The sequence below is a fragment of the Aotus nancymaae genome, unplaced genomic scaffold (assembly GCF_030222135.1).
Source record: "Aotus nancymaae isolate 86718 unplaced genomic scaffold, 86718_ANA_hifiasm-v0.15.2.pri h1tg000004l, whole genome shotgun sequence".
Taxonomy (NCBI): Eukaryota; Metazoa; Chordata; class Mammalia; order Primates; family Aotidae; genus Aotus; species Aotus nancymaae.
In genome coordinates, this window is record NW_026988415.1 from 40,540,453 (window position 1) to 40,554,780 (window position 14,328).

The window sequence follows — 14,328 nt, forward strand, 5'->3', positions numbered from 1 at the left end:
TATTCCTTGGTTGGGAGCTGGGTTCAGAGGGAGTCCAGTTTTGGCCATCCCTCTCTGGAGAGTAGCTTCCATCAAGGTGAGCAAGGGGATGGTGGAAGGAAAGGAGTGTTTTGTGGCTCATATGCCATAGGCTGTCATTGTTAGATGACTGAGTTTTAGCAGATTTTCTTGAATAAATGTTTCTTCATTTGCTATGGGCTCTTAGAACAATATTCAGCCATTTCCAATTTTTTAAAAAAATGTTTTTTGCTGGCTATGGATTTACTTGGGAATGGGTCCATGATACTTCTATGCTGCAGTTCTGGAAGTGGATCCCCCCTCTTAGGACTACTTTTTCAGTAAAGTAGAATTTCTTTGTTATGATGGTGCTAGAAGACTGGCTATACTAAAGTAGTACCAAAGAACTTTTTTTGTTTTTTGATCAAGCTTTTACTCTGTCTTATTAATTAGATTTCAGGATACCTGCTTTTCCTTGCTTTGTTTTTATTTTTCCATATTAATGAACCTTGTTATAATGGTGTTTTACTTCGAAACCTTATTTTTAGTGACATATTTTTCTGCTTTTTTTTTTGTATTTTAGGTTTGGCTCCAGCAGCTACTGTTGGTACCACCACTAGTTCAAGCACCATGCAGTTTACCTCAGTATCAAATGTTTTAACCTCCACTGCTGGTGTTGGGCTCTCATGTAAGTTGCCAGTTCCAAAGAAAATACTGTTATTTCGCATGAGGCTACCTTACTCAATTTGCCAGGATAAGCTACAGATCTCCTATATCTCAGAAATTATCATTATTCTTGAACCCATTTATAATTGCTGATATCAATAGTAGCTTTGCTTAAGAACCTAATTGTCATGGCTTTAGCTGTTAATTTTTTTGTATTAACATGGTTATTATAGCTTAAAATGCTAACTTTAAGCGTACAATTTATTAATATTGTGATATTTTGAAAAAACTTCTTGAAGTTGTTAACAATATGCAGAGTGAGAGTTTTGCCAAGTATGTCTGAAGGGAAGAAGCCCTTATTATCCATGTAACTAAGATAAAATGAGAAATAAATGTTGGAGCCTTGCTGTAGTGTATTTTTCAATATTGACCTGGTTTGTGGTCCTTACATTTTACTGATCAGAAGTGGAACATGATCAAGGAAGAGCTGTAGTTTTGGGGTTCTAATTGACATTGTGTGATGTCTTGTGACCTCTCCCCCTGAAGAGGACCATCTAGCTGAGTGCTTTCAGCTGAGAGGTGAGATATTATCTTGTAACCCCAACTTCTTAGTTACACATTTTCCATTAGTATAGTAATAGCAAATGTTGAAAATATTAAATTCAGGCCAGGCTCAGGGCTCATTGCCTATAATCCCAGCACTTTGGGAGGCTGTGGCAGGTAGATTTCTTGAGCCAAGGAGTTTGAGACCAGCTTGGACAACATGACGAAACCCTGTCTCTACAAAAAATAATAAAAAATTGCTGGACATAGTGATGCATGCCTGTAGTCCCAGCTACTGGGGAGGCTGAGGTGGGAGGATTCCTTGAGCCCAGGAGGTCAAGGCTGCAGTGAGCCAAAATTGCACCACTGCACTCCAGCCTGGGTGACAGAGTAAGACCCTGTCTCAAAAAAAAAAAAAAAGAAAAATTAAAGTAAATTAAATTAAAAAGAAAGAAAGAAAGAAAGAAAATACTGAATTTTGTATGCCTTAGGCAATTCTTTCTTACAGATCTCTATAAACTGACTTATTTCAAGGTATCTTCTTTACAATGTCATAATGTTCATCATTAAATTTTGTTGTATTGTAATCCTAGCTGTAATAGCCCTCCTCCCCAGCTCTATGATAGTAAGATTGTCTCCATTTCTGGGAATATAACTAGCCAGAAAATGCTTGATGCTTAACTGAGAATGAATAGTGCTCAATTAACCATCACCATCCTCTTCTGCTATTGGCGTAGTTAGGCATTAGTTAAGATTAGTTATGATAGGAGTTATATAGCACTTAGATTTCAGTTTTGAGACATGACTATGATTCTGGAATCCTTTCGATATATGTAAACAGTATCCTTCTCAACTATGATAGAGTTCATGAATATGACCATGTCCAAGGTTTGGAGTTAAAATTGTTGAATTAATTCCATGTTCAGTCAAAAACTTGCTCTCTGACTTTAGACAGGTTCCCCCACTTTTCTTCTTCTGATGTCCTTGCCTACATAATGAAAAGATATCGGGACCACAATATTTTTTAATTAACTTTAAGGAATTATAACTTACACATCATAAAGTTAACTTACTTTAAGTATGCAATCCAATGATTTTAGTAAGTTTATTGAATTGTGTAACTATCACCATATTTAGTTTTAGGACATTTCCATCATTCCAATAAGATCCCTCAGCTACAGACAACTACTAATCTGCTTTCCATCTCCATGGATTTTCCTTTTTTGGACATTTCATATAAATGGATTGACCATGGTGTTTTGAAGTTTAACCAAAAGTTTCTAAAGGATTCTTCAGATGAAAAAGACTGTATAAATTTCTCACTATTTTTTAAATAAAGGGTAATAGTTAATATTATGTTATTCTCTGCAGTTGGTGCTCCAACAATTTTGGCAAGAACACTTGGTATTATAACTTTGGGATTTGCATTAAAATTTTCTGGAGCAGGTGGAGCAGCTCTTACTGCAGTTAGTAAGATTTTAGAATCTTGGGACTCTCGTTGGAAATATGCTTCATAACAAGCAGTAAGTAAGTTCTGTGGCTTTTAGGGCTAAGTGGTTTTGACCATCTCATCAGAGTATCCAAAAGGTACACCAATATATTTATGTAGATGATTGCCAAAGAGTAGAATGAGACAGTTGATATCGATGATGTTACTTCTTTGAGATGACTACAAGCAAAAAAGCTGCCAAATTCTTGTCAACCATAAAACTTAAGAATTTTTGTTATTGATCACAGTGTTTAGCTGGTTGAGATTGATGAAGTTTTTTTTTTTTTTTCTAAAAGTTAGTTTAAGTTTTGACCTCTATTAAAATTGACCCTCTTCTAAAGTTGATTACAGGAGTTTCCCTAGACCTATTCTAAATTTGTTTCTGCCAGTTATGAGCTAGTTAAGTTGTGGTTATCCATTGCCCATAGCTATTGTGAGCTAGGTGGTAAGGGGTCATCTACTTAAATCTATCTTTTAAGTCAGACTCAATTTTGGAGAAGTCTTGTTTGTTTTTACTTTAAAAAATGTACTTAGGGATGAAATGAATCTTTCTTTAATCTGGCTTAAATTAAAAGTCAATCCCTTTTAAGCTTAAAATAGTTATTCCTAAACAGAGATGTATATCATCTCTTTCTTTTTCTTTTTTTTTTTTTTTTTAAGATACACTCTCACTTTGTCACCCAGGTTAGAGTGCAGTGATGTGATTATAGCTGACTGCAGCCTAATCTCCTGGATTCAAGCGATCCTCCTACCTGGGACTGTGGGCATGTACCACTATGCCCAACTGATTTTTTTTTTTTTTCAGTAGAGACGAGGTCTCACTGCATTGTCCAGACTGGTCTCAAACTCATGGGTTCAAGTGATCCTTCCACCTCAGCCTCCTGAATACCTGGGACTACAGGCGTGCATCATCATGCCTGGCTGATTTTTTTTTTTTTTTTTTTAGTAGAGATGAGGTCTCACTACATTGTCCAGGCTGGTCTCAAATTCCTGGGCTCAAGCTATCCTTCCACCTTGGCCTCCCACAGAGTTCAGATTGTAGGCATGAGCCACCACCCCTGGCCTCATCTCTTTATTTCTTCTTTTACATAACTGTCTGAGTTACTACTGTTTAGTAGGCTAACTGGCCAACGTATGAGACTTGTGAAGGGTATGTCATAAGAACATTGCAAGTTACCATATTTGCAAAAAATGTTAACACATTGTTTCCCTGAAAAATAATGAAAAAAAAAACCCTGATTCTTTTAGTCATGGGTTGAATCACTGAAATAGGGATTGGCAGGTTCTTTCATGACTCTGTCATACCCAGCCCTTTTCTATATGTCTCAAATTCCTTCCTACAAATATTACTTTTGCCACTAACCCATCCCTTAGCACCATGATATGGTTTGGCTGTATCCTCACCCAAATCTCATCTTGAATTGTAGCTTCCATAATTCCCACATGTTGTGGGAGGGACCTGGTGGGAGGTAATTGAATTATGGGGATGGGTCTTTCTCATCCCCATGGATCTTTCTCAACCCAAATTTGGGGTGTTTTTTTCCTCTACTTACCTTTCTTTCTCTTCAGGTGTATTTACTTCTTCAGATTCTTTATCTCACTAAGCAGTCTTGCAGAGCAGCTTTCAAGCATCTGTATCTGCAAATTTACAGCCATTTGGGATTACTCTGTGCCCTAGGTATAATCAGCAAATGTTTTATTTTATAGTCTGGGAAGGTGTTGATGTCCATTCCCAGTATGGAATAAGATGCAGAATTGTTGATCAGGGACAGGATAGGAAAATTGGATAGTAGGATATTTTAAGGGATATTTTCACTATTTTATGTAATGATTTTTAAGACTATCAAAATGAGATTTATTGAAATGTGAGTTCAAATTTGGTATGTAGTTTTTTTGTATTAGTTTTAGAACCATATTTCCCTTTTACTACACAGATAATGTGGTATTGACTGTATTAACTGGTTAAAACCAAAGTTGTAATTTGCAAAATCAGACTGTGATAGAACTTTCAAACCCATTCCTTTTTTGGTATTAATTGAAATATTATTATTTGAATATGCCAGAGTTAATTTATGCCTTTAAAAATAGCATGAAAAATAACAAAAATAAAACTGTATAAAACGTTACAATAATCATACCATTTTAAAATGACTCAGGATTCCTTTATGTTTGGGCTGCTTATATGTAAAAACAATACATACATGCATGTATACATATCACTACCTCTAGAGAGAACAGTTTGCTTATCTAGCTAGACTTCTTTCTAAGCATATACGAACATTCTTTAAATTTGTTTTACAAAAATGGTACCATACTCTGTATGTGTGTTTGTATACACATTCTTAGAATTTGCTGTTTCCTCTTGAGTATACATCTTTTTTTTTTTTGACACAGAATCTCACTCTGTCACCCACTTAGCCCCTCGAGTACCTCGATCACAGGTGTGTGCCACCACATCTGGCTGATTTTTGTATTTTTAGTAGAGATAGAGTTTCACCATGTAAGCCAGGCTTGTCTCGAACTTTTGAGCTCCAGTGATCTGCCTGCTTCTGCCTCTCAAAGTGCTGGGATTACCGGTGTGAGCCACCATGCCCGGCCAATTATACATCTTAGAATATCTATCTGTTAGGAAATACAGATTACTTTATTAGAAAACCATCTTTGGGTGAAGATATTCTCCTTTACAAGAAGGGCTCATTTAAAAAAAACTTTTTTTTTTCTATCTTGAATGTAGTAGTTACTCAGTGTTTGGGTGAATTAATCACTAAAGGGAGTCTATTGGTATTATCATTGATTTTTAGCATTTCTGGGGAAAGACTTCCTTTCAGATAAGATTTTTGTTCTCAGATGAGTAAAATGATTACTTATGGTTGTAAAGAATATCACACAGGATCCAATCTGTAATCTCTCCATTGTTCTAACCATGGTGACTCCTGGGCTTCTTTGTGATTGGGCATGTTCTTCCTCTGTGGTGCACATTTCACCCTCACAAGGGCTAACATAAAGAATGGGGAATTATCATAAGAACTTTTGTGGCCAAAAAGGAAATAGAGTCTTGTGAAATTCTAGTAAAGTCATTGACATGACACTCTTACCTCAAGGAAATTGGACCTTAAGAATTATTCTTAAGGCAGTTTTAGGGACCTCCTAAATCAAATATTGCATAAGCATAATTTGGTTATTCTCTCTTTGCTTTTTCTTTTTTAAAAATTTCTCATTGGTTTCCTTATCTCTTTCTCTGCCTTTCTGTTTTACCTTATTCTTCATTTTGACTTGCTCATGGTCCCTCACTTCTACTTCATGTCCTTCCTCTGTCAGTCCTTTCAAGTCTCTCTGCCTATAGTTGGATTCCTTTTATACTTTTGGAAATATTTCCCAGTACCTGCCTAGAAGCAGATTTTTTTTCCATATTGCTACATTTTTGGAAGTGAAATTCTGACTCATCTTAATCCTGTTTGGCTAGAGATTTTTGTGCCAGACCCTCAGGTAGGCTGCTAGTAGTACATTGGATGGCTTCCCATCCTTCACTTGGCCATCCTGCGCAATCAACTGTGAACCAGGAACAAAAAGGACAGAGTTATCTGGACAAGTAATGGGTATTTGAGCTTGTTCCCTCAGCAGGAATGTTCCCTCAGGCTAGCCTCCCTCAGAGTAGTCAGTGCTTGTAGCAAGCAGGCGCCATGGTTTACGCATTTATCTAGTGTGGTCATTAACCTGAAAATATTGCTAATTGGGAAAGCAGGCTAACATAAAACAAGCAATCATGTATGTTATATTTTCATAACAGATTTCTTGTTACAGAAGTGGCATTTACTAGTTGTAAGAACATTTGAAAATACAGAGAACCAAAAAGAAGCAAATAAAACCTTCCCAGCTCCCTACCAGCCACAATTTTCTGTGCGTTGTTTATTAAGTGCTCAGTGTGTAATAAGAACCAAAAGTGCTACAGAAGTTCAGAAAACCAAAAGAAAACTATAAGTAGGAGAGAAGTGGGTGATAAATATGGGGAACAAAGAATTTGAGTCAAGCCATGAAGTATGCTTAGGATTTTATCTACGGAGAGCAGGACATTCTAAAAGAGGTGTAACCAAAAAAGACACATAGGAGAGAGGTCTTGGCTGTAGATAAAACTTTGAGAGGCTTTTTCCTAGGGTTTGCAAAAATGTATGCCTAGTATTGGCTGTGGTATAGAGAAATAGGCACTCTTTCCTATTGATAGGGACATAAATTGGCAAAATCATTTAGATAGGGCAATTTGGCAAGTTATGTTAAAATTTAGAGCATGCTGACACTTTGATCTATAAATTTTATTTCTAGGAATTAATTACACAGGTACAGTCATGTAAGTATGCAAAGATATAGATGTACAGAGATCTTTTATAAATTGCAATTATTCTTTTCTTGAAAGTTTAGTAAAACTTACCAGCAATGGCATCTGGGACTAGAATTTTCTTTATTAGAAGAATTTTGAGGATTGATTTGATTTCTTTCATAGTTATTGGGCTGGTTAGAAGTTTTATTTTTCTATGAATTTATCCATGAGTTTTAGTTTTCAGCTGGAAAGTTAATCCAGGTACCTGGCCTGCCATATATTATTTCATATTACAACAGTGTTGAGTTCGAATCCACAACTTTAAGTTCAAATTTGTATGTTTAAAAATGCTTCCATAATTTTAAATCTGAATGATCAAGGCTTAAATAAAACAAATTTCTCATTTCTTACTAACGTTATACACTTTATTTTCCAGTTACAACTTCAGTGACTGCCACCACCACAGTCACCACCACCACTACTACCACAGTCACCACTGCCACTACTACCACAGTCACCAGTGGCTTTACTGTGAACCAACAACTGTTATCAGGAGGATTTGAAAACCTTGTACCTTATACTTCAACTGTTAGGTAAGCCTATTTATTTGAAAATTTGCATGTGTTTTATTTTATTTATCATGTACAAGACATTTGCTTGGATAGGTTTAGAATATTTGAAAGTTAGCTACATGACTGAGTTGAGGGAACAATTAGAGAAAGATTTCTGTAGCTTAGAAAGTTGAACAACCAACAGCACACCTTTGCCTTCTGAATATCGTTATAATATAATCATTACTATTACTAATAATATCTACCACTTATTATTTAATTACTTATGTTTAGCAAGATGACAGTACATTACAAGCATCATGTCATTTATCCTCACAGTAACCCTATGAGGTAGGCACTGTTTTTGTTCCCATTTTATAGATGAGAAAACAAGAGCATTTAGAGATTTTGTAATCTGCTCATAGTCGCATACTTGTTAATGGTTGAGTCAGGATTAAAATTCAGATAGTCAAGTTCTGGAGCCTGTATACTATGCTTCTCTCTAGTATTTGTTCATTTTTTAAGTTAAACTTTTTATTTTGAGATAATTGTAGAGTCACATGTATATGTAAGAAATAATACACAACATTCTGTATGGTCTTTATATCATTTCATCCAATGATAACATCTTAACAGTACTATAGTATAATACCACAACCAAGATATTAATATTGCTACCGTCAAATACAGAACAGTTCTATCACTACAAGGATTCCTCCTGTTGCCCTTGTATAGCCACACCCACTCTTCTCCTTTCCTTGACTCTGAGCAACAATTAATCTGTTCTCTATTTCTATAATCTTGACATTTCAAGAGTGTTGTACAGATAGAGTCATACATATGTAACCTTTGGGGATTGGATTTTTTAATTCAGCATAATTCCTTCTGATCCACCCAAGTTGTCACGTGCATCAATAGTTTGTTCTTTTTTATTTCTGAGTAGTATTCCATGGCGTTGTGGATGCACAATGGTCTATTTATCTATTCACCTGTTGATGGACATATAGGTTGTTTCCAGTTTTTTAGATATTATGAAAAAAGCTGACGTGAACATTAGTGTACAGGTTTTTTAGGAATATAATCTCATTCCTCTGGGATAAATGCCTAGGAGTGCAGTTGTTGGGTGATGTGGTACTTACATGTTGTTTTTTTGTTTTGTTTTGCTTTTTAAAGAAACTGTCAAGTTCTTTTCCAGAGTACTGTGCCATTTTACATGCCCACTAGCAACGTATAGGTGATTCAGATTGTCTACATTCTTGCCAGGATTTGGTGTTGTCCCTACTTTTTATTTTAGCCCTTCTGACAGATGTGAAGTGATATCTCATTGTGGTTTTAATTTGCATTTCCCCGATGACTAATGATGTTGAACATCTTTTCACATGTTTATTTGCCATCAGTGGATCCTCTTTGGTGAAATGTCTATTCATATCTTTTGTCCATTTTCTACTTGGATTATTTGATTTTTTACTGTTTGGTCTGGAGAGTTTGTTATATACTCTAGATACCAGTCTTTTGTCAGATATGTGGCTTGTAAGTATATTCTTTAACTGTGTAACTTGGCTTTTTATCCTCTAAACAGGGTCCTTTTGCTGAATAAAAACTTTTAATTGATGAGTTATAATTTATCACATTTTCATTTAATGAATTGTACTTTTAGTGTCAATTATAATAAATCTTTTATTAGCCCTAGATCCCAAAGATTTTCTTCTATTTTTTTCTAAAAGTTTTATAGTTTCACATTTTACATTTAAGCTTGTGATCCATTTTGAGTCAATTTTTATATAAGGTGTGAGGTTTAGGTCAAGATTAATTTTTTTTTGTCTGTGGATGTTGAGTTTTTCCAACATCATTTATTGAAAGGCTATCTTCCCCCGAATTGCTTTTGCACCTTTGTCAAAAATCAATTTGCGTCAAATGCTTTTTCAGCCTCAATTGATACAGTCTTTTAAGATTTTTTTCTTTATCTTGGTGAAGTGGTGGATTACACTGATTGAGTTTCAGATGTTCAACCAGCCCTGCATATGAGAAATAAATCCCACTTGATCATGGTGTATAATTTTTTGATACATTTTTTTAAAATTTGGTTTCCTGGTACTATAAGGACTTCTGTATCTAAGTTCATGAGAGCTAATAGTCTATAGTTTTCTTCTTTTTTTATGTCTCTAGTTTTGATATCAGGGTAATATTGGCTCTATAAAAATGATCTGGAAAGTATTCTGTTTTCTGTTTTCTAAAAGAAATAGTGTAAAATTTGTGTAAATTCATAAAATGTTGGCAGAATTCTCTAGTGAAACCTTCTGGGCTTGTGTCTTTCTTTTAAAGGGGTATTTATTTATTTATTTATTGGGAAGGAGTCTCACTTTATCTCCTAGGCTGGAGTGCATTGTTGAGATCTTAGCTCACTGCATCCTCCACCTCCCAGGTTCAAGTGATTCTGCTGCCTCAGCTGAGGCTTCCCGAGTAGTTGAGATTACAGGTGCCCACCACCACATCTGGCTAATTTTTATATTTTTAGTAGAGACAGGTTTCACCATGTTGGCAGGCTGGACTCGAACTCCTGACCTCAAGTGATCTGCCCACCTCAGCCTCCCAAAGTGCTGGGATTATAGGCATGAGCCATCGTGCCTGGCTAAAGGGGCTTTTAGGCTAAAGGGACTTTTAAATTACAAATCAATTTATTTAATGGTTCTAGAACTATTCAGGTTATCTAGTTCATCTTTGATGAATATATGGTTTTTAAAGAATTGGTTCATTTTTTATGTTGTTAAATGTATGAGTATAAAATTGTTCATATTCCATTATTGTCTTTTTAATGGTTGTAGGGATATTCTGTTTCATTTCTGATATTAGTAGTTGGTGTCTTTCTTTTATCAATTTTAATGATCTTTTCCCAAAGAGCCACCTTTGTTTAATTGATTATTCTCTATTCTTTTCATGTTTTCAATTTTGCTGATATCGATTATTTCCTTGCTTCTGGTTGCACTGGGTTGATTTTACTCTTTTTCTAGTTTGTCGAGGTGTGAACTCAGACTGTTGATTTGAGACTTTTTCCAAAGTACATATTTAGTGCTATAAATATCCCACTCAACACTTGCTTAACTGTGACCTACATATTATCTTATGTTGTGATTTCATTCAGCTCTGTATACTTTTTAAACTTCCTTTGTGAATTCCTCTGACTAATTTATTATTTAGAAGTGTGTTGTTTAATATCCAAGTGTTTGGAGATGTTCTTGTTGTTTTTTTCTGTATTGATCTCTAGTTGATGCCATTGTGATGCTAGAATATGCTTTGTATGATTTCAATTCTTTTATATTTATTTAGATTTGTTTTGTGGGTGAGAACACAGTCTGTCTTGATGAATGTTCCATGGACATTTGAAAATTGTTTTTCTGCTGTAGGGTGGAAAGTTCTGTTTATGTAAATTAGATTCTATTGCTTCACTGTAATTTCAGATTCTGTAATGTTGGAGTCTGTCTAGTAGTTTTTTCAGCTGTAGAGAGTGGCTTTTTGAAGTCCCTGCCTTTAATTATGGATTTATCTATTTCTCCCTTTAGCTCTATCAGTTTTTATTTCATGTATTTTGAGGCTTTCTTGTTTGGTTGCTTACACATTAGGATTGTTAGCCTTCCTGGTGCCTTGATTCCTTTATCACTGTGTAATACCTCTCTTTGGTTTTAGTAATTTTCTTTGCTCTGTAGTCCACTTTATCTGATATTAATATAGCTATTTCTTTTTTTTTTTTTTTGAGACAGAGTCTTGCTCTGTCGCCAGACTGGAGTGCAGTGGTGCGATCTCGGCTCACTGCAACCTCCGCCTGCTGGGTTCAAGCAATTCTCCTGTCTCAGCCTCCCAAGTAGCTGGGACTACAGGCATGTATCACCATGCCCAGCAAATTTTTGTATTTTTTAGTAGAGATGGGATTTCACCATGTTGGCCAAGATGGTTTCGATCTCTTGACCTCATGATCCACCCGCCTCGGCCTCCCAAAGTGCTGGGATTACAGGCGTGAGCCACCGCATCCAGCCGCTATTTCTTCTTTAGAAATGACCCTTGCATGCTATATTCTTTTCATTCTTTTACTTTCAAACGATCTATTAATATATCCTTGTATTTGAAGTGAATTTCTTATAGACAGTATATTGTTGGATCATTTTTTATCCACTCTTCCGGTCTCTGTATTTTAATTGGTATATTTAGCACATTTATATTTAAGGTAATTATTCTGCCATTTTATTTGTTTGTTGGCTTTAATTTTTGTTCTTCTCTTTCTTTTTTTTAACCCTTCTGTGGGTGGTTTGAATATTTGGGGGGATAATCTTGTTCTGTTTATAGTGTTTTTAAATACAGTATTTTGTATAGCTTTATTACTGGTTGCTCTAGGTATTACAGATACATGCATTACTTACAGCAGTGTAGTCATAGAACATTTTACCACTTTGGGTGAAGTGTAAAAACCTTAATTCCATTTAATTCCTTTTACCCTTCATAGCTTTTAAGTATGGTTATCTCAGCCATTTCTTCTCTGTAATTGACTATCACATCACATGGGGTTATAATTTTTACTTCAGCCATCAAATGATTTAAGAAACTCACGAGAAGCAGAATAGTATATTTACCCTTGTCTATACCCATTTGATATTCCTTCCTTTATATCAGGGGTCCTTGACCCCTGGACCGAAGACCAGTACTGATTTGTAGCCTGTTAGGAACCTGACCACGCAGCAAGAGGTGAGCAGCAGGTAAGCATGCATTACTGCCTGAGCTCAGCCTCCTGTCAGGTCAGATACTAGACTCTCATAGAAGCACAAATCCTATAGTAAACTGCACATGCAAAGGATCTAGATTGTGTGCTCCTTATGAGAATCTAATGCCTGATGATTCTCCCCCAGGCCCTTCCTGCCGTCTGTGGAAAAATTGTCTCCCACAAAACCAGTTCCTGGTGCCAAAAAGGTTGGGGATCGCTGCTTTATATGAAGTTTCAAGCCTTCTGTTTTCATTTCCTTTCTGTTTAATCTTCAAGGGTAGGTTTGCTAGCAACAAATTATCTTTTTTGTTGTTGTTGTTGTTACAGAGTTGCTTGTATTTCAATTTTTTAAAAATTGCGATTTAGGTTTTGGGGTACATGTGAAGAACATGCAAGATTGTTGCATAGGTACACACGTGGCAGTTTGATTTGCTGCCTTCCTCTCCATCACCTATATCTGGCATTTCTCCCCATGCTATCTCTCCCCAACTCCCACCCCCCACTGTCCCTCCCCTATTTCCCCCCGACAGACCCCAGTGTGTGATGCTCCCCTCCCTGTGTCCATGTGTTCTCATTGTTCAACACCCGCCTATGAGTGAGAACATGCAGTGTTTGATTTTCTGTTCTTGTGTCAGTTTGCTGAGAATCTTGATTTGACTTTGTGTGAGAATATCTTTATCTCTCCCTTCATTTCTGAAGGACATTTTCACGAGATACAGAAGTCATTGTTGATACTTTTGTGTTACTTTATTCTAGCCTCCATGGTTTTAGATGGGAAATCTGCTGTCATCTAAACTGATATTCCCTTTTAAGTAATGCATTTTTTCTTTCTGGTTGCTTTCAAGATTTTTTTTCTTTGTCTGTAGTTTTCAGAAGTTTAATTATTTTGTGTCTTAGCATGGATTTAAGTTATTCTGTTTGGGGTTTGTCCAGCTTCTTGAATCTATGGGTTTATATCTTTTGACGAATTTCGAGTTTTCAATCTTTATTTTTTTGAAGACTTTTTTAGTCCCATTCTCTCTTTCCTCTCCTCTCTTTCTGAAACTATTATTATACAAATGTTACCTCTTTTATTATTGTCCTCCAAGTCCTTGAGACTTTTTTTCATTTGCTTCTGCAAATTTTTTCTCTTTCTGTAAACTCTATTTGTCATCAGGTTTTCTAATTCTGTCCTCTGTTGACTCCATTCTCTTATAAAACTCCTTAGGTGTGCTCATTATTTTGGTTATTTTACATTTCAGTTCTATATTTTTCATTTGATTGTTTTTCATAATTTCTATTTCTTTGCTGAGATTTTCTATTTTTTTCATTTGTTTCAAGAAAATTTGAAATGGCTTGTTTGAGGCTTGTTTTTTATGGTAGCTTTAAAATTCTTTTCAGGTAATTCCAGCATCTGATACTTCTCAGTGGTGGCACCTATTGATTGTCTTTCCTCTTTCAAGTTGTGGGTTTTCTGGGTTTTCATATGATGGGTAATGTTTAAAATTTTATCCTGGACATTTTGTTTATTATGTTAGGAAACTTAGGTCCTATTTCCATCTTTTTTTTTCATCAAGCATCTCTTTATTAACATGTAGTACAAGGGGTGGGTGTGTTTGTATGTTCAGCTTCCCACTGGACGTTACCCACAGTACTCCAGCAAAAGTGGAGCACTTATTCATGCTGTCTTAATGAAGATGGATGGTATGGAAACTCTGCTCCCTGCTTAGCCCCACTGACTCATCCCTCATGAAAGGTGAACACAGCATGCTACCACTTTATTGCCAGTAAGTGGAGATGTAAGTTCTGCTCCCAACTGGGCCCTGAAGGCCCCAGATCAAAGGGAAGTAGAGGACTGAGTCATACTGCTTATTTGCTGCAGGTGGAGGCAGAATCTCAGCTTCCTGTTGGCCCCACTGATACAGGGGAGGGAAGAAGCAGGATGTCAACTACTATGCCTCATATCACTTCTTTCAGCTTCCTTGGTTGGTATGAAGGCTTATCTCTCTACTGGGCCCAATTGACACAGGCTCATGGGAGAAGG

General features: G+C 36.0%; 1 protein-coding gene across 1 annotated transcript in view; it reads left to right on the forward strand.

Annotated features, from left to right (window-relative positions):
- Positions 1-14,328, forward strand: part of NUP62CL (nucleoporin 62 C-terminal like) — a 73,427-nt gene that overhangs the window by 25,033 nt on the left and 34,066 nt on the right. Inside the window, 2 exon segments of the mRNA XM_012451681.2 lie at positions 581-685; positions 7,444-7,600. Of these exon segments, the coding sequence (XP_012307104.2) occupies positions 628-685; positions 7,444-7,600 (215 nt within the window). The 5' untranslated portion in view covers positions 581-627.